General features: G+C 44.6%; 2 protein-coding genes across 4 annotated transcripts; one reads left to right on the top strand and one right to left on the bottom strand.

Moving 5' to 3' along the window:
* Window positions 1–3505: 3505 nt before the first annotated feature.
* Window positions 3506–20105, top strand: washc4 (WASH complex subunit 4). The gene is made up of 33 exons (XM_056598589.1): window positions 3506–3662; window positions 4075–4214; window positions 4359–4412; window positions 4510–4575; window positions 4675–4720; window positions 4825–4892; window positions 4995–5077; window positions 5225–5267; window positions 5401–5504; window positions 5671–5791; window positions 5930–6053; window positions 6176–6303; window positions 6697–6857; window positions 7473–7599; window positions 7848–7973; window positions 8390–8497; window positions 9751–9897; window positions 10067–10146; window positions 10455–10560; window positions 11499–11615; window positions 12423–12591; window positions 12924–13078; window positions 13755–13829; window positions 14056–14160; window positions 15081–15215; window positions 15892–16000; window positions 16218–16284; window positions 16823–16909; window positions 17079–17226; window positions 17440–17536; window positions 18156–18352; window positions 18475–18571; window positions 18804–20105. Exons 1-33 carry the CDS (start codon window positions 3602–3604, stop codon window positions 18863–18865), a joined length of 3513 nt encoding a protein of 1170 aa, XP_056454564.1. The 5' UTR covers window positions 3506–3601; the 3' UTR covers window positions 18866–20105.
* A 1215-nt stretch (window positions 20106–21320) lies between these two features.
* cnot2 (CCR4-NOT transcription complex, subunit 2) lies at window positions 21321–26667 on the bottom strand. Of its 3 annotated transcripts, none has more exons than XM_056598615.1 (15): window positions 26563–26667; window positions 25558–25685; window positions 25385–25457; window positions 24896–25043; window positions 24457–24639; window positions 24200–24279; window positions 23928–24053; window positions 23649–23773; window positions 23361–23481; window positions 22857–23013; window positions 22662–22723; window positions 22245–22294; window positions 22021–22121; window positions 21670–21814; window positions 21321–21503 (listed from the first exon to the last, which is right to left on the bottom strand). In XM_056598615.1, exons 2-15 carry the CDS (start codon window positions 25672–25674, stop codon window positions 21417–21419), a joined length of 1575 nt encoding a protein of 524 aa, XP_056454590.1. In that variant the 5' UTR covers window positions 25675–25685; window positions 26563–26667; the 3' UTR covers window positions 21321–21416. The 3 variants fall into 3 exon arrangements, with proteins under 3 accessions (XP_056454590.1, XP_056454592.1, XP_056454591.1); XM_056598617.1 differs by having other exon boundaries at window positions 25427–25457; XM_056598616.1 differs by lacking the exon at window positions 26563–26667 and adding an exon at window positions 26252–26552.
* Between the last annotated feature and the right edge of the window lie 351 nt (window positions 26668–27018).

The raw sequence follows: 27018 nt of genomic DNA, 5'->3' as shown, positions 1-27018 counted from the left end.
GATTTGGAGATGAAATCTCAAATCTGAAAAAGGGAATGAATGTTAAAACGACAAGCCACATTCGTATACTCAACCCCATTCTGGACAAAGATGTGTTAAGAGTTGGTGGTCGCCTAAGCAGAGCAGCAATGCCAGAAGAAATGAAACATCCTGTCATTCTGGCCAAAGACTTTCACATTGCTGACCTCCTTTTACGACATATTCATGGGGAGGTGGGACATGGTGGTCGCAACCATATGCTATCCAGACTGCGTCAGAAATATTGGATTCCTGGTGCCACAGTATTGATCAGGAAAATCCTGTCTAAATGTGTTGTCTGTCGGCGTATAAATGCTATTCCTGGACAACAGCAGATGGCTGATCTACCCCTGGATAGAGTCTCTCCAGATGAACCACCATTCACAAACGTTGGAGTCGATTACTTTGGACCCTTTGGAGTGAAGCGTGGCAGAAGTGTCGTGAAGCGATATGGTGTTATTTTCACCTGTTTGGCTACAAGAGCAATTCACCTTGAAATGGCCTCATCGCTTGACACAGACTCTTTCATCCATGCCCTTCGGCGCTTCATAGCCAGACGAGGCCAAGTAAAGGAACTACGATCAGACAATGGAACCAATTTTGTGGGAGCACAGCGCGAGTTGAAGGAAGCTATTGAAGTATGGAATCAAGGTCAGATCCATGACATACTGCTTCAAAAGGGAATAAACTGGACATTCAATCCCCCTGCTGGCTCACACCATGGAGGTGTGTGGGAAAGATTAATCAGATCAGTGCGGAAGGTTCTCAACTCAACACTAAATGTGCAAAGTCTGGATGAGGAGGGACTCCACACAGTTTTATGTGAAGCCGAAGCTATTCTCAACAGTCGTCCAATCACAAAGGCTTCTACAGATCCCAACGACCTTGAAGCACTCACACCAAATCACCTTCTGCTTCTCAAAACTACGCCATCCCTGCCACCAGGGCAGTTTCAGAAGGAAGACCTATATGCTCGCCGCAGGTGGAGGCAAGTTCAATATATGTCTGACTTATTTTGGAAAAGGTGGATTAAGGAGTATTTTCCCCAACTGCAAGAACGACAGAAATGGTCCAACATAAGACGCAACTTCACACCAGGAGACATCGTCATCATTGTGGATGATTCAGCGCCTCGCAACTCCTGGTTGACTGGAAGGATTGTGGAGACCATTATGGACAAAAAGGGACTTGTACGTCAGCTTCGGATCAAGTCAAAGACCGGATTTCTGACCAGGCCCATCACCAAAGTCTGCCTACTACTGGAGGCAGCGGATCATTGACTGACCCAAACTGACTTTTGACCCCTTGACTTTGTTCCTGAACACTTGACTTTGATTAATCACTCTTTCCTTGGACAACGTATATCGGATTACAAATAATGAAGAAAGAAAATATATTTACATACTATGTTGATTGTTATGTCAAATTTGTAATTATTATTTGAAACATAATAATTAGGGGCCGGAATTGTAGGGGCCAAAATGCATATTTGGTCTGTTTGTTTATTGTTTATTTTGAAAGGTTAGTCACACTGTTTGGGATCATGTCACTTCCGTTTGATTGACACATGGGTGTGGCTTAATCTATACCTGGGCAGTCAGATCAGCGGGGCCTGGGGGAGAAAGGGGGTTAGTGGCGCACCTGATTATATTTTCTGTTTACCGTCGTCGTCGTCGTCGTGGTCGTAATCGTCAAACAACCATGTTTTCATTCATCAATTGTCATTCGGTCTGCAGCAATACATTTCTCAAACTATATTCATCACCGGACTTGGATTCATTGTACGACGCGTAACTGCCTGGAGCCCACTTAAGCCTCTTAGCAGCCTTTTATAGGAAAACGGACGCTATATGGGCCTTTAAAGTGCCCAAATGGTTGCTCAGTCCTCCAAATCCCACGAACGCCTCGTAGAAATCCTCAGAGAGACCGCTGGCACCAAACATGGAGGGGTCATCATCAGAGCTGATCACCAGCGGGTGCCCCTCTGACATCAGCGCCACAGCTGGGTGGTTACGCAGATCTGTGACCAGCTTCAAGACTTGCAGCAGAGACACACCATCTTGGTCCAATTCAAACTCTCATTTGTATTCCATTATACTGGTTGTCATTCACAAGCTATGCCTTCCCCCGCTACTTCATTCACATGCATGTCCCTACTCCTACAATTATATTAAAATGTAATATTGTATGTGTATGAATATTTTAGATTCAGATAAACACATCTAGTTTTCATCTTTCGTTTTTTTTTATAATATTTTGGAGCAAGGTGAGCCAGGTCATAATTTGAACACTGTACCCAAGCAAGTGACTAGTACGTCAGCAGCTGCAGGAACGTTGTTCTGGTGACAACAAGAGCCCTTGAAAAAAATGAATGGGTGCCCCTTCATACAATAAATGATGACGATGTGCCCTCTAGAGCAAGAATAAGGCAAACCGAAAAAACATGATGTGGTTAGATAATGAGGTGCAGGTTCCACTCTTTGGTAGCTGACGAACGAGGAATGCGAAAGAGGCGTTGCTTTCATATTACGTCGCTATGACGAATAGTTACATCGAGTGGTACTGAAATCTGCAATGGATAACGAAGCAAAAAGCAAAATAAGAGTTTGCCCGTACCATGGCCCCCTTCATATGCTCTTACCCCCAGCAATGTGAAAGCTGTGCTAAAGTGCCTAAAAGACAATGATGTGGAATCAGTTTTCCCTGTCTGACTTTGCTTCTAAAAACATATGCTACAATCCCGGTGACAACTGCTTCAGTAGAGCGATCGTTCTCTAAACTGAAGTTGATCAAAACCCAGCTCAGAAACCGATGTGGGGAAGGAAGGCTCTCAGATCTTCTGCTGCTATCAATTTAAAGGGATATCCCAATTGACCATAACGAGGTCATTGACATCTACAAACACATGGAAAAAATAAGAATTCTGCTATGACTCCACCACCCACCATCTCCGTCCCCTAAGCACCCAAATCATAGCTTTCATTGACATCATCACGCCTGTGTGTCTGTTTGTGAAACAAATGTTAATAGTTCCCTCTGTGTTTTGCTGTGTTTGTGGAATAAATATTGTAAATGTTTTATAGTTCTGTGGTTTTATCATAGAGGTGTGGTTATAATTTAATTGTCATGTCATTAATTACTTTAATCTGGATCTCCTTATAATTTAATGCTAATCTTAATCAAGGATGAGGATTATTTCCTCATACACGATGCATTATAGCTTTTTGCACGCTGGTAGGGCCCCTTTGTTGTGCAGAATGTCCCCTTTTTATTTTTTCGACCCGCCCACTGCACACGCACATTTTTACTAGTTTTCTATCAATGTTTTCTATGTTGTCATTGTTATAATTATGGCAGTGATGTGCTTCCATTCCATTTTATATAATTTTGTCTAGTGATGGGCTTCCATTCCATTTTACATAATTTTGTCTAGTGATGGGCACTGCGGCTTGTTGATAAGGCCACTCGGAACTTCATTACCCATAACCACCGGTGGCCATTTACGGTCATGAGTCAAATCACGGGACCTTCCAGCCAAACGTAACTATTTTCCGACGCAGCAATATTGTACTTGGATGACAGTATGGCTGGAGAAACGATCGCACCTGACTGGGAGTTTGATCGTTTTGACGATGGGTCACAGAGTAAGTATTGTCTCTTATTCGTGCCAGTCGATTAGCTTCCTGGAAATGTAGCTGCCTGCTACTGTCAGTGACAACTATTAGCATTGCTAGCTTTATTGTTTTTTTGGTGCAATCTATTTATCCTTCTTGTAAATACACTACTGCTTCCGTCCACAACGAGATAGTGAAACACGTTATCACAGAATGAAGACTGACAATATCGATGTATATAACTTTTGTCAAGATCAGCCAACGCCACACACTACTATTAATATATAACGTTATTGGTCCAAGCTATATTAGCTGAACAACCTGTATCTTACCAAGTTTACCATTCTGCCAGTCTTGCTGTGCAAAGTTAATGTTTCTGAAGAGTAAATATTGCAACACGCTTGTGCATTCAAATCGTATTTAAAAGAATGTGTCTCATTAGAAATCCACACTGAGGTCCAGCTCAAGAACTATGCGAAATTCCTCGAGGAATACACATCCCAGCTGAAAGGCATAGAGGATGCCCTGGATGAGTCCATAGGAGATGTTTGGGATTTCACCCTGGACCCTATTGCACTGAAGGTACAACTGTAAAATCACCATTCCAAACATTTTGTGTGTGTGTGTGTTCGCGCCAATGGATTTCAGCCGCCGTCTTTATAGTCCTTTTAACTTGAGTCCATTTAGTTTATTTACATTTAAACATTACAATTATTTGATTTCTAGCTTGTTCCACGTGAACAGTCGTCCCTACTGGAGTTAATTAAAACAGACAACAAGGTATGTTGTCCACCCAGAGTAATAACCAAAGAATACCCCTACTGGGTTGTTCACAATTGGGTTGAAGCAGACTTCATTGTTTGTTTTGGGGTTGCAGGTTCTGAACAAGGTCATCACAGTATATGCTGCTCTCTGCAGTGAAGTGAAGAAGCTTAAGTATGAGGTAGGATCTCGTTTCCCCTCCATCTAGCAAGTGTTATTCATCAGAGTCTATTCTCAAAGTGGCGTTGATGTTCTACTAACCTTGTCCTTTCCCTCCCAGGCAGAAACCAAGTTTTACAATGGTCTGTTGTACTATGGGGAAGGAGGTAATAGCCATATATTATTGTGTATTATTTCAGTCTTGGTAAAGATTTACAAACTGTGTGCTTTGTTTGCTTACAGTTATTGTTTTGACTTTATTTGTATTTAGTGTCGGAAACCAGTGTTGTTGAAGGAGAATCCCAGATTCAGATGGGTAGATTCATATCATTTCTACAGGTATGATTTTATGCTTGTTACAAATCCCTATGAAGCCCTTTCTATTTTCAGGTATTTGTCTTCTACTTTCCCTGTGGTAACATTGCGCTGTGTTCTCTTTAGGAATTGTCCTGTTTTGTGTCCAGATGTTTTGAGGTGGTCGTCAACATTGTGCATCAGCTGGCAGCCCTTTACAATAACAACAAGTAGGATCCATATGTAGTGGCTGTCTCACATAGATGCATGTTACACATATTAGCTGCTATCTGTTTGTATTGGTCATGCTCTTATGAGGTAATAGTCTTAACAGTTGTATCACATCAAATCAACCATACTCCCATCTTTTATATCAGAGGTTCAGCGAAAATCATTGAATCATCGGGGGTCCATTTCCAGGTAATTTATGTAGCATGCTTTTGTTCTTGCTTTATCCTTGATTTCTACTCACACTCAGTTTTGTCACCGTATCGTAATCCACTTGCATTTAAAGTTCCTGATGTGTCTACACTCCCCCTTCCTACCAACGTAGACCGTGTATGAGCACCTCGGAGAGCTACTGGTGGTACTGCTGACCCTGGACGAGATCATGGAAAACCATGGTACACTTAAGGAGCACTGGCAGATGTACAAAAGGTAAAGGCACCTTCCTGGTCATGATGGTTAAAATGCAAAAAGTCTGACCAAATAAGTAAAATCGATTGTATGATTGAACATCCCTGGCTCAATGTTTTGATAACAGACTTGTTTTAAGCCTACTACGCTAAGCTTCCATTAATGAGGTAATCGGCCTGTTTCTTAGGTTGCTTAAGTCAGTGCACCATAACCCGGGTAAATTCTCCATCCGGGAAGAGAAACTGAAACCTTTTGAGAAGCTCCTTCTGAAGCTGGAAGGACAGCTGCTTGATGGAATGATACTGCAGGTTAGGCCACAGTGTGTGGAAACTTTAGACTGGTTCAATAAATAAGATGATGGATCATTTTTCCTTTCCTTAGAATTTTCTACTTGTTATTGTATTTTAATCACTACCAATGTTTGCTTGTGTGTGTGTGTGTAACAGGCTTGTGTGGAGCAGAGGTTCGATGACCCTGCTGAAGGAGTGTCTGTGGCCAAAAACAGTGCATTCGCCGAAGAGTTTGCCTTCAACATACGCACAATATTCACTAATGTGGAGTCCAAGATCGGTACAGTTTTGATTAACTTTATAGCCTGAATCAAGGTTTCTCATCTTTCATTTCGGCAAGATGTTTAGTGTGTGTGTGTGTGTGGTGTGTGGTGTGTGTGTGTGTGTCTCTCTCTCTCTCAGGTGAGCCTTCTGAAATAGACCAAAGGGATAAGTACGCCGGGGTCTGCAGTCTCTTCGTGCTTCACTTTTACATCTTCAGGACCGTTGACAAGAAGCTTTACAAATCTCTCCTGGATGTCTGTAAAAAGGTACGTCCACCAAAAGCTTAATTTGCAGAACTGTAACCGTCGATCTTGTAGTAGTAGTCCCTCTAATAGTCCTTTATTAATACTTCTACGTCATGTCAAGGTTTAACCAAGGGGGCAGTATAGCGCTTCTGACCTCAATATACGTGAACCAATAAGCAAATATGGAATTGTGAGACTGAGGCAGCTCAACAGGAAGCATGTTGAAAACCTTTGCACTCACGTTTGGCTGTCGAAAATCAAAACACAATGCCCGTTACCTTCTCGACCAATCAGTGAATACTTGATGCCAACCTCACTACGGTGCCTGCTGTTCTATTGAGTTTTACCACTAGAAGCAGGGTGATTGGTGTTAATTAGTCTTCTTTTGTTTGTTTGCTGCCTTTCCTGTCCCAGGTTCCCGCTGTGACGCTGACTGCTAACATCCTCTGGTTCCCCGACAATTTCCTCAGTACCAAGGTGCAGGCGGCGGCCAAGATGCTGGACAAGAAGAGCCTGCAGGCCATCAAGGCACAGAGGGACACGTACCTACTGCACAAGTCCCAGGCGCTCACAAAGTCAGTTTGAGTTTCAACAGTCGGTTGCACTAAGTTTAGTGTAGGGGTGACTGGAAGCAAAGGCCTTAATGATTATTCGTAGTTATTTATTTTGTTGTCAAATTCACTTTTTTTTTTGTTGATGGATTAAAGGTCCCATGAAATGCCCCCAGGTGTGAGTGTGATTAGCCGTTTCAAGCCGTTCTGAAAATCTGGCTCTTCTGAGATCACAAGTGGGCATGTCCACCTAGATGTGTGACGGATAGATGAGCAACGTTTTCTACAGTCCACTGTGTAGGCTGGTAGGCGGATCTATCTAGCCTACATCTAGGTGGACACGCCCACTTTCATTGTCAGAAGAGCCCGATTTTCAAAACGGCTTGTAACGGCTAATCACACTCACACCTGGTGGCATGTCATGGGACCTTGAATCAATGTTTTGTTCCTCTAATGGTTGTTTTTACAAATAACCCAGTATCTGTCCGACTATTTCTGTTTTCCCTAGTTGTTCGTCCTTTTAAGTTTATTTTTCTCCCACTCTATATGTATTCCATATATTTATCAATTGATATGAAGAAATCAAGGACAGCGAAGCTATTTGTCAAGTTGGTTTCTTGCCCTGTTTGTATTCCGTAGGGACGTGCAGTCATACTATGTATTTGTGACCTCCTGGATGATGAAGATGGAGGCTATCCTGTCGAGGGGGCATCGAAGTGAGAAGTTGGCAGAGGACTTAAACGGCAGATGTAATATCTTCCTACAGGTACAGTCAACCCAAGGTCTTCTGTCAAATGATTGGGCTATGCTCTTGAGTAATCGCTATAATGAAGATTAAGTTAGATTCGTTTTTTCATAACCTGCAATGAAGTACTCGACTCCTGGCATCCATTGGTTAAATATATTGATGTTAATATACAAGCCATGTCACATTAAATGATTTCATGTACAGAAACATGTACATTAAGTTGGCCAAGTTAAAACCTTCAGTGTTCCTTGTCTGTTCCTGTCCAGGGAATCCTTTATGCCTATAGCATCAGTACCATCATCAAGACCACCATGAACATGTACATGTCCATGCAGCGGCCCATGACCAAGACCTCTGTGAAGGCCCTCTGTCGACTGGTCGAGGTGCTCAAGGTGTGTGATGGCATGAACACGTTTCATCCTCTGAACAATGACCCTGTTTGTAGGTGTCTCTGAAATGACGGCCTTAGTTTAGATCGTAAACAGAAAGAATAGACACACACTGGCCCCCTGTCAACATCCAGTGGACTTGAGTTCATAGCAGTAAGCAATGTTTTCCTTCTAGCCACTGTCACTGAATCATACTGTGTAGCCCATTTCGAAAACGACATAATAATAAAATATCCAGTCTAGGTGTGACTGCTTCAGTCCTTCTGACCATCACTCATTCCTGATAAGTTACTGAGTCAGTTGGTCCTGAGTTAGCTTAGCAAGATAGGCTAGCTGACTGCCTACGTTCGTCACGATGAAGCCGCTGATCCAGTGGTTGTTCAGCCATCAAAGTGCATGTCCACCTGTTGTGTTGGCAGGCTGTGGAGCACACCTTCCACCGGCGCTCTATGGTGGTGGCGGACTCTGTCTCCCACATAACCCAGCAGCTTCAGTCACAGGCCCTGAACGCCATCGGTACCGCCAAGGTAAGGGAAAACCACACTTTAGATATATATTGACATGTATATCCGTAGTAGATGCTGACAGTATTTTGAATGCTATGTTACACTGGGGCTGGGTGGAGTTCACTCTTGTTGTCACTTCACTTATATTAACTGCAGGGGCGTGCTTGCGTTATTTAGATGAGTATATAATGACCCACACTCACACACCCTATCATCGGGTGGCACTAGTTGCGCTCTTGCTACTCTGGAGGTAATAGACACGGGGCTTCTTCTGTGTACCTTAATAAAGCAGATGATAAAGAGAGGGGGTAAAACCAGTCTTGGGGTTAGGGGTTAGGCTTAACCCTTACATTGGCTAATGGTTAACCCCTTGGCCGATGTAATGCTATTCCATATTAGGGATGTTAACCGATGACCGTTTGGCCGATGGTTGACCGTATCAACGTTAACCGATCAAAATTGTCGCTTGTCGGTAAATAAAAAAGAATAGGATGAGGTGACTTATTGGAAGTTGAACGGACACCGCGTCTCTAGCCCACTGTTTAATTTCTCCTCAAGTCTTAATTATTCCCGCATGCAAGCGGCGGAGAATAGGATCTCTAAATTATTATGGACAATAGACTAAACGCTATACGACTATAGTTAGTGAAAAAAATTATCCCTTACCCTCAATTTTCCGTCTCCTACAAACTAAACAAGCGGCGTCTCTTCTGAGCTGTCATTGTCTTAAATGAGCAGCGGCAATGTTGCAAATGAGCTCCTAACACTGGCCCTCTTCCGATTGGCCCCTGGTGAATCCCGCGCAGGGTCTCAACCAGGTCTGCGCCATCTCAGACCATTGTGGGCGTTCGAGCACGCTCTCTACACACGGTCAACTTGCAGTAAGCATGCCTCGTGTTTCAATTCAAACACAGGTCGGGCCGCGGTTAGAGCCACTGCCTCTCACTCAGAGAGTGTGTGTGTGTGTGTGTGTGAGACTCGGAGGCAGAACGGGAGAGAGATACGAAATAGCTGGCGCGGCCCGAAATGGCTGTTATTTCAAATAGCACATTTTAATCTGATCGGTTAACCGGTTGATGAGGCTCGGTGGCCACTGGCCGGTCAAGAATACTTTACATTTTTGCCATCCCTAGTCCATATGCTAATAGATGCTAATCCATATTGTCACTTAAATATGGTCCAAAGCAATCTTGAATGTCGGTAATGTCATCGTTGGGGCCAACCACCAACAGGTCTTCAATGTGATCTCAATGTGTCCTCTGTACTTCTTGCAGAGGAGAGTGATCTCTGACAAGAAGTACAGCGAGCAGCGGCTGGACGTCCTGTCGTCACTGGTGCTGGCGGAGAACGCCCTCAACGGGCCCAGCACCCGGGAGCGCCGCCTGGCCATCTCCCTGGCCCTGAGCGTGGGAACCCAGATGGTACGACAGCAGCCCGCCGGGCCCAACGCAAACCATGGATTATGGATGGATGATGGATGATGGATGATTGATGGGTGGAGGATGGATGGATGGTGGATGTAAGTTTGTACTATTTGGCCGGTCTTGCTGTTGGTTGACGTGCGGTGGGACGTGTCTTGGTTCTCTGCAGAAAACCTTCAAGGACGAGGAGCTGCTGCCCTTACAGCTGGTGCTGAAGAAGCTGGATCTGATGAGCGAGCTGAAGGAGAGGTGAGGGGATCGCAGTCAGCTTCTTTGCTTGAAGCCAATCTGCCAACACTCAAAAAACAGCTTTGTTGCCAAAAAAGAGAGAGAATAACCTTAGACGATTTCTTTAGGTAGTCGTCTAAGAATGGATAGGGTTTGCGTCTTATTCTATAGCCTAGCATTAGGGCTAGCATTCATGAGTTTTATTACCTTTTCATAGTATCATGACATACGGACACAAAATGTACGCCAAGAGTACCAAGGGTCCACAGTGGAATACATAATTGACTCGTCTGTTAGGACATTCAAAGAGCTCTTTCCTTGTTCCTCAGGGTCAGGCTCCAGTGTGACTGCAGCTTCCTGTACTGGCACAGGGCTGTGTTTCCCATCTACCTCGACGACGTGTACGACAACGCAGTGGATTCAGCACGGCTACACGTACGCAACACACTGTCTATTTACGATTTCACCAAAGCTAAAAGGGGATGCCTACTATTTAGTCGTTTTGGGTATCAAAGTCTTGCGGTACACGGGGTATTTAGAAATTCCTAAGGTATGCACCTAGAATACAGATGGCGCTGATGAGGGGGTGTTGTGTTGAGGGGATGAGTTGTAGTGCACCGCACACGCCACCAGAGGGCAGGCTCTACTCGTGGAACAGGCTGCAGAGCTGAAGGTGGTGGTGACCTCTTGAAATTACTTCCAACAACAAAACGGTTAAATAGCCACAAGATTTGAGTCCACTGCCAGTCTGCCACCTGCAAATCACGCCTCGTATATGTTGGTATCTGCGGTGTCACTGGCTCCTCCAGAAAGGATCTTTGGAATAAGGAAGCTTATTTCCTATCTACCGTATTTGTTATTATATGACATTATTATTATCTAAGTATTTAAAACTAGCAAGCCTTGTCTAGGTAAGATAATTGCATAGAATACACACAGCACTGAAGGCTAGACAGGCAGCTAAACTACAACAAAAAAGGGCGTCATGTCAGGAATTGTCATTTAGGTATGGAAAAATAGATACCCCCCCCATACCGACTCTTTTATCCAGACTGACTCGTAGGCAAATCAGAAACAGCCTTAAAAAGAGCAGGTGTCTTCTCAAGGATGCCTAAAGGTAGGCTGTGTGTTGGAACTTAGTACATTTCAGCTGGTAGTTGGAACACCACTAGCTACTACGCTACGTAGCTACTACACTACCCTGCATTGTGTTAATATGAGACCATGCTTCATTCATCTAGGTCCTGGGGAAGGATTTAGTTACGATTTCTTTTTCTTTTCATGTGTTTTTGAAATTTACTAAATGATTGCAACTATTTCCCTTCACCCCTCCCATGCTCTCTCCGGCGCCCCTCTGTGATTGGCTGAAACAGTACATGTTCACGGCCCTGAGGGACTGCGTGCCGTGCATGTTGCACGCCAAGCACGTGGAGTCATGTGACCAGCTGCTGGAGTGCTACCACGAGGAGATCATGGACGTGTTCCACGAGGTGAGCAGCGGTTAGGGTTAGCAGGGATTCACCGATTTCCCTTCTTTAAGTACAAGTACTTGTATTTGGGTACTTGCCGATACCGAGCACCGATATGAGAACTTAGTTATAGCATTACAGTTTAAAGAGCCAGTGAACCCAATGTTTCAACTAGGCTGTTTGGGCTGGGATTCCTAAGACAGATATGTTATGACCCACGGCCACCTTTTGAGTGCCGTCGTTGTATTAGTGTTACAATGAGCAATGTTGTATATGAAACACACCACACACCACAGCGATATACACTAGCTCTCCGGGAATCCTATCCCCTCGGGCGAGGGTATTAAATAAATTGATTCCCAGACAGCTTCACCATGCACACACACTGTTAAGTTATGCTATAACAAGAGTCTGGCTGTACCCGACTGCAAATCTACTTTTCCCTGCAACTTCTTGGTCATCTTCAACGTCATCTGAATAATCCATTTCCCTTTCAATAAAATGAATTAGGGCAGGTATTTAGAAATGAAAACTATACATTTTCTGTAACTTTGATTTCTTGTTGACACAATTGGAATGTAATCGCTTAGTGCCAAATGCAAGGAAAGATCACTGTGAAAAGTTGGCAAATATTTAACTCGGGGCTACGCAAAAACATGAACACCAGGAAGGTGATGGACACAAAACAAGCCCACTGTGTAGCTGAGATTCAAGGGAACATGCATGTCTAAAAATGGAATGTCATTGATTGCTGTTTTCTCATGTTTCTTTTCCTTTCTCTTTTTCATTCATACTTTTATGTCGTGGTTGCACAACAAACATGAGCAGCACCTGTTGGACAAGCTGTGCAAGGACATCGAGAAGGACCTGCGTCTCTCGGTCCACACCCACCTGAAGCTGGACGACAGGAACCCCTTCAAGGTGGGCCTGAAGGACCTGGCCCACTTCTTCTCCCTCAAGCCCGTCCGCTTCTTCAACCGCTTCGTGGACATCAAAGGTACGGATGCTGCACCTTCTTTGATTGTTGGAGGCTTGATCCCTAATGTGGAATACTGAACGTGTGTGAGTGTATATATATAACCCTGCTGGGAGAAAATGTGACAGGACGTTGAACATTATAAGTTCAGAATCAGAAAGAATTCACCGGGTGATTTGGCACATACAGGAAGGACTTCTAATTGATCAGTTTAGAATGAGTTGATAACATGGAAGATTTATTTATAAGTCACTTATCTGGTCACGACCTCCTCATCTACCCAACGAGAATGTGAGATTGGAAGGAGATGACGATCTGATCTCCTGTGTCTGTGTTGATGTGTTGATGTGTAGCCTATGTGACCCACTACCTGGACCAGACCTTCTACAACCTGACCACGGTGGCGCTGCACGACTGGGCCACCTACAGCGAGATGAGGAACCTGGCGTCCCAGCGCTACGGCCTCAGCATGACCGAGGCCCACCTGCCCAGCCAGACCCTGGAACAGGTGGGCCTCCAAGAAACGCCACACAAAACAAGTGCTGAACTTTACCGTGTCTGTGTGTGCATTTATAGACATCATTTCGGTATCTTTTTTGTAATTGTTTTATTCTTCTTACTTTCTTATTGTTTTCTTTTAAGGTTGCTCTGTAAGATTTAATTATACATGTATTGTTATTATTTGGTAGACTTATACATTTGTGGTACATGCTGATTGCTACAATCAGAAACAATCGCACCAATCTCATTTGACCGTGTCAACTTCAGATATTGCATTTTGAAAACTTGACACCGGTGCTTGTGATTAATCAACTTGTAGTTACTGTAGGGGGCGTGCTGTAATGGCACACAGCCTGCCCCATGGCACGAGCTGGGCTGTTGGTATGAGCGACCTAATGACATGTTGCAATAAGCCCTTGGTGCATTCATAAGAAAGCAAACCTCAAACACAAAGGGTCAAACTAGTATTGGGGGGGGGGGTCAGGTTAAGACGTATGAGGAGGAGAAAAGTGTTTTTAATGTCGTTTGAGTTCGGTCTAGAAACTGCTAGCAACCGATAGAGGAGCGAGTCTTACACATTGGCACTTTAATTCTACTACCGATAGTACTAGTCTGTACTCGCTGTTTCCAGAATTAAAAGTTCCCCATCTTGGATGAATGAACCGCTTGGCTTCTCTTATCAGGGACTGGACGTGTTGGAGATCATGAGGAACATCCATGTGTTTGTCTCCCGCTACCTCTACAACCTCAACAACCAGGTGGGCGCACATCTCTTCCTGGACCCTTCCTTCTCTTGCAAGACAAGTATCTGGTTGTCGGAAACGTTGGCTAATATCACTGAGGGCATGAGAATACTGCAGCCCATACTACAAAACCTCTCCTCTTGACGTCTGCATTCTTTGTCTCCTGGTTACGGCCCTGTATCCATGTGCCCGCCAACACAAGTGCATTCTTACCTGACATGTTTTTGTTCTCTTTGTACAGATCTTTATTGAGAAGGCCAGTAACAATAAGCACTTGAACACCATTAACATCCGCCACATCGCCAACTCCATCCGTACCCACGGCACCGGCATCATGAACACCACGGTGAGCGGTGTTCAAACGCTAAATAATCCTTTAAGGTCACTGTGCTCTATTGATTTGAACCCTTTTTAGATGGCAGCAAAGGCTCAAACATGCTCCAGTATATGGACAATGGTAGGGTCGACATGCTACCATAATATCTGAGGGGGCACAAATAGAAGTCATTGTGAGGGGCCCAAAACAAACGTGGGACCCATATTACAACACATTTCTGAAGGCACCACATTTTATACCTGTCCTCCTATCAGCCTACCCACTGGACCGACGGAATGCACAGAATTATATCCACGACGATGACTTCAGTTTGATGTTCAATATTCCCTTTTTTGCATCTTAATCTCAATAGCTCATTGAGAGACCCTTTATTGCAGATTAGTGTCGTTTACACATTGGACACTGTTTCACACATATTTTTTTAGTGTCACATGATGTCAGTGATGTTAGGAAAAAACGATGAATACCAATATCAGCGATCTGAAGACTAATCTCCAAAAATCATTCCTTTTCCAATAAGCTATTTTGTTATGCAAGCGATGCGCTTCTGACTCACCATAAACGACGTACTAACTGATAAGCTCATACATTCTGGCTAATCAGCCCGGTGCTAAGCTTGCAGCAGCAGTGGCGCTACTGTGCAAGCAGTCCAGTAATTATGTATTCACGGAAAGCTCACAGATCTGGCTTTTATAGATCTTTTTTTTTTTTCTTGAACTTCAATAAGCGGCTTCGGTTTGGTGTAAATCAGAGTGTGGAAATCCTCAAGATTGATACGGGAGGCGATCACATAACCTTCTGAGAATATCAAATCTGGAACTGGGCCAACGGGTTTGAAGGGTTTGAATGGGCCCCGCGGTGGGCCGGTTCACGTCTCTTTATAGCCTCGGAGCACATCTCAATCCTGGGCCCTCTCGCTCCTCCCTCAGGTGAACTTCACCTACCAGTTCCTCCGCAAGAAGTTCTACATCTTCAGCCAGTTCATGTACGACGAGCACATCAAGTCCAGGCTGATCAAGGACATCCGCTTCTACAGGGAGACCAAGGACGAGTCCGACCAGAAGGTAAAGCCCCCCCCCCCCCCCGCCCCCAGACCAAGACCCCCTCGTACGCTCTGAGAGGCCGAGATCTTGTCACACATGCCCGGCCACCCCACTACGCAGCCCCCGACCCCAGCCGTGGACGTGGGGGACTGGTGAATGCCTCCATTATACAGGGGAAGACGGTGGATTTGCAGTGAACAGCTGGGGCTTTATCAGAGCTCATTTGAAGCGGTACAGTGCTGCCGGCTTTGAGTGGCTCGTGATTTACTGTCCACAGTGGAGCACTTCATTGGCTTCAAAGGCTTTAGTGTCTGGAGCCTACGTTTTTTCCCTTGGGCAATTTTTCAAATGATCCCAGTGTATTAATGATTCCTGGTAGCTTTTAATGTATTCAAGGAAGACGAAGTGCATAAAGAAGAGCTTATGCATCTGCAGTATGGGTCATTTTAGAAGATGATCATGTAAATCAATTGGAGTTTCTCAAGGGCAGCACTTGGTTGTAACCTTTTAAAGTAATTTAAAAGGTTGCTTTATCTTTTGCAAACGGGCTCCATAAATCTACCATCTGTGGCCGACACAACGCAGAAGTGTTTGCCGAGCATCAGTCCCAGAGTGTATATTCAAATATAAAAAAAAAGAAAGGACCTTCCTGCCTCCTGATTTTAATCGTGCTCCTGTGTCTGCATTGTGTCCCAAGTACCCTTTTGATCGAGCTGAGAAGTTCAACCGCGGCATCCGAAAGCTGGGCATCACCCCCGATGGCCAGAGCTACCTGGACCAGTTCAGACAGCTCATCAGCCAGATAGGTGAGCACAGTCCACTGGGGCGTTGTGCCGGGCATACTGGTGCTGCTGGGTGCCGGTGATGCTTTTCATTGTGCTTTTCATTGCTGTGTACATGTTGCACAATCTGTTTTTCAAGAATTTGTGTTGAAGCTTAGAATTTGAGTCTGTACTCTGACCTTGCGGGAGCCATTGTATTCTCACCAGCATGAATCGGTCTCCTCTCTTCTTCTTTTTCCAGGTAACGCCATGGGCTACGTGCGTATGATACGCTCTGGAGGACTTCACTGCTGCAGCAGTGCTATCAGGTACACCACATGTCGAGTGGTAGAGGTGGATAGGGACACCATTAACTTTGTGTTATCAGTTCGGCTCCAATGATTATGAATACAAGACGGTTGAGGTAAATTGATTATCATGCCTCTTTCTGTTTCACAACGATGCTCTCCTTTGTTTAAAAGCCAAATGACTGGATGAGCTTTTCAGAGTCAATGAGTAATCGCATTCAATAATCGTGATCTCAATACTGACACAAAGGATCGTGATTATGATATTTGCAACAGTCAAGCACCTTTTAGAGGTGGGAGGATTCCCTGTGTTACAAGAGCATGAGCATGTTACAGAGCATGTAATCATTTGAATGTATGTAAAATGGTTTGGCTTCAGCCTAAGCTAGAAAAAGCATGTTTTGGGGATGATACCTGACGTTCTTTGCATAGGAAATTATCTGGTAAGCACAACCCACACAGAAAACCTATGCAATAGCTTCAGTATGGATATTATTAAGGATTCATTACGATGAAAACGTATGGATTGTTGAAGCTGTGTGTTAATGGGACTTTGCAGGTTTGTCCCAGATCTGGAGGACATTGTCAACTTTGAGGAGATGGTGAAAGAAGAGGGGCTGTCAGAGGAGACCCAGAAAGCTGCCAGGTAGAGCTGCCTCCCACCACACCACCACACCAATAATAAACCCATGCTGCCGCATCGGTCACTGGTTCACTCCCCCCCCCCCCCCCCCCCCAATGAGCAACATCAGGAGCTCCGCTAATGCGCTGTAATGAGGCCTGTGATCCGAGGCTGTGCCCCGTGTGTCTCCCAGTGTTCTGGATGCCGTCCTGGGGGACCTCACCAGTAACTCTGCCGAGGGAACCGAGTACTTCAAGAAGCTAGTGGGAGTGTTTGCACCCGAGTTCCGGAGCGCCAAGAACATGCACCTGCGGAACTTCTACATGATCGTTCCACCACTGGCAAGTGGTGTGTGTGTGTGTGTGTGTGTGTGTGTGTGTGTGTGTGTGTGTGTGTGTGTGTGTGTGTGTGTGTGTGTGTGTGTGTGTGTGTGTGTGTGTGTGTGTGTGTGTGTGTGTGTGTGTGTGTGTGTGTGTGTGTGTGTGTGTGTGTGGAAGTCTTCCTCTCTGTGTGGCTCTCCTCATGCTCTCTTGGATTGTGAATCCGTTCCTCAGGCGGTGAACTTTGTGGAGCACTCCATCGGCTGTAAGGAGAAGCTCAACAAGAAGAACAAGAGCGGGGCGGCCTTTACGGACGACGGCTTCGCCATGGGTGAGGGGCCAGGACGTCCCACCCCCTACCCAGCCTTCGAGTCCCTCCTGATCACATGACCTCACAATCTGTTTGGCTTACACGGCTACGCCTGGCCCTCCGCATCCATTTCCAGAAATTACTATTTAATCGGGGCCAATCAGGGAACGTAAAATGCAGGCAATGTAACGGCATCGCCCATAGCAACGAGCAGAAACGTTAACCTTAGTAGACAGCCAGCCATGTTATTCAGTGACCCAATGACAACTATTTAACAAGAACTAGAGTATGCACCCGCAGAGTTGATCTTTATCCCGCCTCTCCCCTGAACCGCGTGCCCGAAGGGCGCGGCATGCTTTATCACGCAGCATGTCTGAAGGGGTTACTGTCAAGGTGAGTCCTCCCGCCCACATCCATATTAAATGGCTAGAGGTCCGGGCAGATCTGTGTAGCGACACAGAATGTTAGGTCACGTGATCAGGATGGTCCCTAGGCTAACCCCCACTACCCTTACTACCACACCTCACAGCTCTACTCTCGACGGCAAGATGACTACAAAGCCTCACCCTTTTTAATCCTTCCACATTTTTTATAAAACAAATTCCCTGTTTTCGCCCTTCGTGCTTGTGTTTTACATCAGGCGTGGCCTACATCCTGAAGCTTCTGGACCAGTACCTGGAGTTTGACTCCCTGCACTGGTTCCAAGCCGTCCGGGACAAGTACATAAAGGAGATGAACGCAGTGGTAAAGGAGCAGAGCGTTCAGGCCACCAGCCAGGACGAGAAGCTCCTGCAGACCATGAACCTCACCCAGAAGAGACTGGAAATCTACCTCCAGGTGTGCAGTCGCCCTTTCTCTGTGTGTGTGTGTGTGTGTGTGTGTGTGTGTGTGTGTGTGTGTGTGTGTGTGTGTGTGTGTGTGTGTGTAAGCCTGTTAACGTCCTTGTGCTTCCCCTGCAGGAGTTTGAGCTCCTGCACTTCTCCTTGAGCAGCGCCAGGATCTTCTTCAGAGCCGACAAGACGGCGGCTGAGGAGATCCAGGAGAAGAGAGATAGAAGTGAGGGGGTCAACAAAGCGTTTTCTAGTGGTTAGGGGGACTGTTGGGCCAAAACGTTCTGGGTTTGAATCCAAATGCCACACAGTCTATCAACAGCAATCCCTGAGCAAGATGCCCTAACCCCTACCCGCTCATTTAATTATCTGTATCTATAGGAACCTCACTGTAATTCGCAGTGAGATTCCTGACTTGACAGTTTCGTGACAAGTGTTCTTCTTTCCCTTTTGATAAGAATCGAACAAAGCAGAAGGATCGTCGGTAGGCTCCAACCCTACAGAAGCGGCCGCAAAGTGACCTTCAACGGGAGAGAGTACTGTAGCGTTAGACGGCGTGTCATGTCAGCGATGTCAGGCACAGAAGAAGAGCAGAATCCGTCGGGTACCACTGTGAATGAAGACGCCCCCGGTCTGTGGTGTAACTAGTCAGGGACTGATTCGCCATTTTTGGACGGACCCATCTGGACGTCAATGCAGCCTTTCTGCTTTTATTTTATTTTTACTCTATTGACTCTATTGCATTCAGTTATATCACAAGTGAGATTGTACCATTGGATGGCAAAAAATGAAAACATCTTTCTTCTAGATTGTGACTTTAGCCTTCAGAGTAGACTGTTTACACAATACTAACATTCCTGTAGCCATTGACAATAATGTTATTTTTTCATAGTGCAACTCGTGGCTAAAACTTAACTTTCCAATTATTTGTTATTAATGTCATTGCTTTGATTGTATGTATTGTTCTTTGCACATATTTCTAATGTTTGCGGTTTGTAATTGTTTTTTTCTCCTGTATTATCGACGCTTTCACCCATCCATGCTTAGATATGGTCATTCCGATTTCATAATTGTATGGTAGCCTGTCTTAAAGCAATGCCTTTTGGATGAATTAGAATCCATTTGTCTGACATTTTGAATGTTCTCAAATTGCACATTGAACTTGTGTTGGTGCCGTATTTGTTTGTGCCATTTTGGAGATTTTGAGTTTATTCGTTGACATTCATTCATGATTGCTTGGAGTAGCTACATGGTTGCTTGTTCAGTAAGCAGGAGATATCTATAGCACAGATGCTCCAACAATACTCTCCCTTAACTTTCATTTTTAGAAATGTTTCCTGAAATATTACGCATAATATGCAGCCTAAAACAGCAACCAGATTAGAAAATGATTTGAAATGGGACTCGCCATGTTGAAATGAAGGATTGTCTAGTGTCTAGACAATCTCCTTAATGATCTGTATCTATATTCACTGAACTGATTTAGGATGAGTAGAAATAACCATTTTTGTAAATATTTACAGGATGACTTGACGTGTGTTGATTCCAAACCTGACCTCTGTTGAACTGAAAATAAATAAAGTCAGTTGATGGTATTTTATACACGATTAAGTGTAATTATTTTTCCCATTTCTGAAAAGGTTAATTCAAATGGCCTATTTGATGAGCGGAGAATGGTTATTGTCCGTTGCAAAACAAGAAAAGACAAAGTTGTTCAGGAAAGCCTTTTCTGCTTTAATACAAATAAAAGCTTAACTTCAGAAAATACAAGATCAGTCTGGAGTATTTTTTTTTCTCAAATTGTCAATTTTCCTTTTCCTATGAAATATTGCTGTTTAAACAGCTTAAAATGAAACGCCGTTCTACGTTGAACTCAGTAATCGCTTTTTAAACTACCACCCCACCCTCCCAGAATAAGGTAATTTTCCTTGTTTGAAACATTTTAATTTTGATTTATTTTTGTTGCAAGTGCCCACACTAATCGACACCCTGACCAGCAGATCCAGAAATGTCCTGTTATATCCACATATTGCATCCATGCTCTCCTCATAAAAACGAGGTACAAGGCTGGGCAATTTTTTTTCCAAAATAGATGTCATATATATATACATACATATATATATATAGCAATCATATATACACATTCGTACATCCATATACTCATTCATGTGATGCCAAGAAACTAAAAATAAATGTACACATTTATTACAAAATTGTGACAAAGACTGGAAAATGTTTTGCTTGCTGTAAAACGACGCTTGGTAGTTAACCTCAGGACTGGTTGGCCTATGAAAACTCACAGTCCCTAATGTGTCCATGGTATAGTCAACACACAAACAACAGAGAGGCAAAAGGGGGTCAGACAGCTCGAGACAGACTAGAGAAAATCCATATTTGAGGAGTTGTTCTTGAGGAAAATTTCGGCAGGAAGGTTTGGAGAAAATGACCAGGGATGTATGTGGATAAAATGGTTGTTTTTGCCCCCCCGAAAAAGGAAGTGGGAGTGTTATTACATGAAAAAGCACAAACCGATTTTGTGTTCTTTTATTACTAAATATAGTGCAACAATAAACATTGCATTTTGTTCACCCTTTTACTTTACTTCAGAGGATGGCACTTTGGTAACGATACCGTCCTCGCCTTTTTATCTGTCCTTAACACTTGCTGGAAAGTCTGAGGCATCACCCTTGTTCTGTCTCTGTTAAGTATGCCACACTGTCAGTCCTCTTGCCTTGGGGCAACAAAAGGCTCCAGAGATGTAAACATAACAGACCCTGCTCAAAAACAAAACAAAATAAACAGGAGGAAAAAAAAAAAAGAAAAAGAAAAAAAGAAGAAGAAAAGGTACTAAAAACAGAACAGAAGTGTTGGTGTTTTGGGCAGCATGTAATTTTGGAACGGCAGGGCAATTCTGCTCCGCTCTTCCATGGTGGCAACCACTCCCTCCCCCTCCCTCCCTCCCCCCCTCCCCCCTCCCCAAATCCCAAAGTCAATTAGCCGAATCCTCGAGGAATAAAAACCAAGGACAGGGTGGTGTGCAGGAACAGCTGTAACTGGTACTGGTCGGGGCCTTAGAAGGCCTGCTGGGCTGGGTTGTAGTTGAATGTTGTCGGCACCAGAGGCCTCTCTTCCAGCTTGTCGTACTCCAGATGAAATTCCTTGAAACAGAGAAAACATATGTGATAAGACGCCGCTTGGTCACGTTTGCTCTGCAGCGTCAGCGGTTCTAAAGAGGCCGGGTATGAGCATGGTGTCGCAGTGTGAACAGAGGAGGAAACCGAGCGGGAGAGCCCCTGTGTGATGGAGGAGGAGCGGTCCTGTTACCTTGGCTACTTTCCTCCAGTTAAGACAATCAAAGAAGTAATAGGTTCCCCTCTCGTAGGTGTTGGTCTTTAGTGTGGGCTCCATGCCGGGCGCCCTCGTGATCCAAACCCGCTCTTCTTTGTGGTACCGCCAGTCACGATTAAACCTGAAAGGGGGGGGGTTGGAGGAGAAGGAGCTGGTCACCCATCCGTATCTAGAGAACCGCTGGACTTGAAAAGACATCCCTCCCACAAATCGATTGAAAGTCCCACCCTTTAACTTTGGTATTACAAATCTATTGAGGACCCAGAAGTCAAAAGTAGTCTTCAGATTAGATTTGAAAGAACGAATGCAAAAAGACGTGGTACTCACAGCTCCACTGCTGCCAGAAGCTGTAGCAGATCTCCACCATTCATGTAGTACAGATAGAACAGCAGGTCTTCACCGTACCGGGCCAACTTAATTGAAGCCAACTTGCCAAAATAAAATACAAATATGATCAGTTCATATGGTATGGGATTCAGATATTGGTCTGTATTTACATAGACGTCTCCATTTTCTGAACTATTTGTTTAGTCCATGGCGTGTCTGTTTACCTTGTCCCTTATGTGAATATTGGTTAAGTACTCCGATGGAACATGGAAATCTGAAGGAAGAAAACAGACGCGCACACATTGAGGTGACCGTGACATAATTACACAATATGCTGCCACAACACAGCAAGGCTTTTATCCTGAGATATTGAAACTGAGCCCCATACTAAACCCGGTCAAAGGGCCGGCAAACATTTCGGCAACAAGCGGCGGCTATTTAACTATGTATCGTGATGCCAGCAGAGGCTGAAGAGTGGCCCTGTAGTGCTCTGCAGTCTTTAAGAGGCCTCCGGAGACGGGGCACATAAACAAGGAGGGTTCAACTAGTCTGCAAAGTGCTTGAGACTTTGGCTCAATCTGACCTGTTCCAATGGGGATTGGGTGCAATTAGGTGTGGATCTAATGGGTTAAAGGTCATACCGATGTCTTGGGGTCGACAAGGTGCTGAAGCCCAGGGCGATGCAAACTTGGGGTACAGGTTTCTGGCGAAGAAACAGGATTGCAACACAAACAATCAGACACAAGTACTAAAAAGAAACTAGTTGCCGATGAGCCGCAAAAGGGAACCCAATGTGCTGAGATGCAGTCAATATTGGGCTGATGCTGCAGTCTTACTCTGGTGAGTTGAGGTTGAGTCCCAGTGTTGTGAGGTCGCTTCCCAGCGCAAGATGGACCATTCCGGGATCCGTCTCTGCCGCCCGAATAAACGTCAGCAGTCCGATCATCCCAAACTGGTCCGTCACCATCCCTGAGGGAATGTTCGTCACCCGGCCTAGAGTTTTTTGTATTATGCAAACGTTTAGCACAAGGGCACACACACACACACCTTAACAAAACAGCCTTTCACGGGCGAATTGAAGGGTATAGGACTATATTTGTATACTTCCTGAATGCACCAATTTGCTTGTGGGTGAAAATTACCTAAAATGATTAAACATTACAATGTTTAATCATAAAAATATTCACTATTACGCTGCTGCTCGCTCAATTACTTGACCACTACTGTAGGAAACATTTAACTATATGACGTACTACCAGTACACGGGATACACATCTCCAGCATTATCCACATGATATGGCCATGCAATGGGAGCGTCTGAGTCTGCAGAGAGGACTCACCATCCGGCAGCACCTGGATGCCCTTCTTCTGATTGTTGTTGTTCTGTGCCGAGCCCGTCTTGTCTCCGGGAAACTTGGGCCCATCTGCATTGGATGTGCTCTTTCCTGTAGAGTTCAAGTTCTGTTGGAGAAGCAATTACAGTTAGTTACAAACTTATGAATATTAGAATATAGGATGTAGAGGTACAAACACACTAGATACAATCTTCTTTTTTTCTTTTACAAAAACATAAGACACCCCCCCAGTGCTCCGAGAATGCAGGGCTTCTACTTGCGGCCCCCACTCACAGTTTTGTTATCATCGTTGCTCAACGTGGGGTCCTTGTAGTTGGGCCCTGGTAGCGCGGGGAAGTCCTCGTTGTGGATGGAGAAGTCCTGCGTCTGTTCAGTGGATGGTTTTGTCACCATGCCAACTTTTGAAGAAAAAAACGGAGGGAAAGTGGGAGGCCGGAGTTACATTTTGTTTCGGCCGGGGAAGCAGTTTGCCATCTGGCTGGAGTACAGGTTTCACATGTTAACGGTGGTTGCGTGGCCATAGAGGCGGCTCTGGCCGGCCGGTCGCCTCACCATAGGGAGCCCTTCCAGCCAGCGGGTTGAGCAGTGGTGTGGGGTTTCCGCTACCTTCTCTTCGACTCCTGTCTGCCAGCGCGGGGAAGTCGGACAGATCCAATCCGGTTACATTTTCACTCCCGTCTGCAAATAGAAGAGGCGGACTTGTATTACACACGTTCACTTATCGCCGTCATGCGATTATTAGATAACCAATATATTATGTCCACAGTGGTGAAAAAACAAAAAAGTGACTTGACTGGGCGCACTCAATTCCAAAACATACAAACCTGTGCCGTTGAAGATGTTGCTTGATAAAGAGTTGTTCATCCCAAAAGCTTGATTGCGATTCATTCCAAACCCTGACATGCTGTAGTCACACAAAAAAAGAAGAAGAGAATCTCAACTACTATACAACCAATTGCAGCTGTTAAGCGACAGTACACTGCCAAACAAACATACCCCCCCGTCCCCCATAATAAACCAAGCTCCATAACTCCATTTCCGCATGACTTTCATCCACACAGCCGGGTCGGGCCCAACGTACCTGTTTATGGTGAAGGGCTGGCGTGCTGGTTGCTGTTTGGGCATACAGATGATGCTCGGGGAGCTGCGGTTGGGGCTGCCCAGCCCTGAGCTGCCCATGCTGTTGGTCCTACCCGTCATACCGATGCCCTGCCCCACCTGGGCGTGGTTCAGCATGTTCCTCGAGTTCATCGGCAAAGTCCCCCTGTGGAAGGGATAGAGGCACGTCTGAACAGGTGCGTCTGGCCGCCTTTGTGTGCATCAAAGAAACAAAAAACAACACTCCCCGTGTAACACAATCTCCAAGCTGTATGGAGGTGTCTGAATTCACGAGTTCAAGGATGGCAGATGGGAAGTTATCGTCAGACTTCTATCATGCCCATTTCACCCACAAACATGGAGACGGAGATGCACCTTTAGAACAAGGAAATGGGTGCAAAACACCTGCAGTGGTCACGCACCTGCTTGGTGATGGTGGGGTATGGAGGGACATGGAGGGTACCCCCGTTGTGGGCGTAATGTGACTTGGTAGCTGGGAGCCCTGCGATAAATTGCGATTTAACTGAGGCGTGTTGTTACCCATTCCCCTTATCGAGAACCCGAGGGCGCCTAAACAGAGAGAAAGAGAAAGAGAAAGAAAGGGGGAAATGGAAACCGTTATAATAGTTCAATTGTCTAAAGTTTGACATTTTTGCTATGAATGATGGCCCGGGGTTGAGCTGTTGTTTGGTTAAGTTAGATCAGCCGTAAGTATGGCCCAACGAATCTACCGGCAACATGTCCCGGTTGCAGTATTTTTTTGTTTTGATTCAAGCAATGTGCCAGTTTCTCATCGCAACTTAACCACAATACCGCTTCCTCTGCTGAGGTGACGTCTTATAGCACTGAATATTTTGTTGCGATGACAATTATCCTGTTACTTTTTAACAACTTAAGCTTTGCAAGCTCACTTTGTGGACCATACAAACTGGCACCAAGCTGTGACAGTTGACCTGATGATGATGGCGAAGGAGACGACAGCATCTGAAACAAATACAATATTATGAAAGTACTGGTCACTCTAAAGTAAACAAATGAGTACAACAGTGAAAAGCAATGCAGAGGCCATGATGCCCAAACTTACATCCTTGTCCGTCCGATGTGGGAACATCGACGGCTGGTTGTAGTACATGCTTTCATCGGGAAAGTCGTTATCGACTACCTCGACAAACTCTACAAACTTCTTTCTAGAACCGAACATGCCTTCGTCACCTGTATGAAAGGAAAAACATGCTTGAGTCAGGGGCTGTTACAGCTTTAACTACAGAATTAGTACCAACGTTGTTTAACGTACAGAATAAAGGTTCAAAACTCCCATTATCTTCATAGATAATGAACTTCGGTCGAGCGGATATTTTTGATACTTTCAACCTAACAATACATCTTTACAAAAGGTAAACAAAGACCCCGAACGTTTTGGTGCGTTAACATGTACTAAAGAAATGTAAATTGTAAGGGTCCATTGATGACAGAGACCTATGTTCATTATATAATGGGTTTTATAGTTGCGGTGCTATTCCAAAAGCATTATTCTGTCCGTTTTCACAGTTCATTTACAGTACTTTAAAAAGTAAACGATTTTAATGCAATAACCATTTAACGATGCAATTTCCCAAACTAACGAGCTAACTCTGTTTAGCACACAGTGCAGCTAATGCTAGTTGTTGTGCAGTCGCTCCGCGTTAGCATAGCTAACGTCAATTAGCAAGCGGACTAACACCAACGCTAACCAACAAATGCTCATTTTACTCAGCGTAGTGTTCAAAAACACACCGTACCATTTACAATCGTGTAAATAGAAACACCAACATTTAGCCAGTATCAGCCTTTTCAACATCGTAGATTAATCTAGGCCTGCATAGCCTTCATTTATCCACGGCCAGCTGCCGTTTTCTTGTCTCCATTTACGCTTGGTTTGCAGCGAGCACCAGACTAAACAGATGCAGCAAACAGTCGGCTGCTCAATTCATCAATTCGCAAAAATCACGAATGGACGGATACGGGGGGGTAACCAAGACGAATATTCCACTCTATATCGTTTAATGTTCTCTAAACAATGAAATCCTGGGGAAAAAACGAACATCCTCACCGCATCAATTTCCCTTCTCTTCTTTTGATCCAAGATGGCTGTGTGTATTCTCAATCCAGAGAATAGCCTTTACCCTCTGACCTTAGAACCTGCTGCCCATTTCCGTACACCGAGTTAGCGCAGTCTGTAACATTTGTGTACGTCTCTCTGGCTCTATGTCAATTTTTTTTAAATAAACCGTCACAAAGCTCATTTGCTTTGTGATATCATGTTTAGCGTTTTATTTGTTAACAAAACGCAAAATTCCCCGATGTTTATCCCTTCCATATTCGAACAGTCGAATCGTGTTATTCTCTCTCACTCACAATTGCAATAATATCATAGAATTTATTTAATAATGTAAATCGTTGTACAATTTCAGTGTGATTTAATGTAAAATTCATGCATGCAAAACATATTCCAATTAAATTAGAATATATTAGCCTACTACCATTACTATTACTACTAAAGGAACAT

This window comes from Gadus chalcogrammus, chromosome 9, assembly GCF_026213295.1.
Source record: "Gadus chalcogrammus isolate NIFS_2021 chromosome 9, NIFS_Gcha_1.0, whole genome shotgun sequence".
NCBI classification, from domain to species: Eukaryota; Metazoa; Chordata; class Actinopteri; order Gadiformes; family Gadidae; genus Gadus; species Gadus chalcogrammus.
This window is presented reverse-complemented; position numbering and strand designations above follow the sequence as displayed.

Excerpts from the sequence above, each read along its gene's own strand:
- washc4 (XM_056598589.1), top strand. The coding sequence starts at position 3,602 with ATGGCTGGAGAAACGATCGCACCTGACTGGGAGTTTGATCGTTTTGAC. Across the intron at positions 6,054-6,175 it reads TAATGTGGAGTCCAAGATCG|GTGAGCCTTCTGAAATAGAC; the intron begins GTACAGTTTTGA and ends TCTCTCTCTCAG. Across the intron at positions 10,561-11,498 it reads TGGATTCAGCACGGCTACAC|TACATGTTCACGGCCCTGAG; the intron begins GTACGCAACACA and ends TGGCTGAAACAG.
- cnot2 (XM_056598615.1), bottom strand. The coding sequence starts at position 25,674 with ATGTTCGGTTCTAGAAAGAAGTTTGTAGAGTTTGTCGAGGTAGTCGAT. Across the intron at positions 23,774-23,927 it reads GGCTGGAAGGGCTCCCTATG|TTGGCATGGTGACAAAACCA; the intron begins GTGAGGCGACCG and ends TTTCTTCAAAAG. Across the intron at positions 22,724-22,856 it reads CTCAACCTCAACTCACCAGA|AAACCTGTACCCCAAGTTTG; the intron begins GTAAGACTGCAG and ends TTTCTTCGCCAG.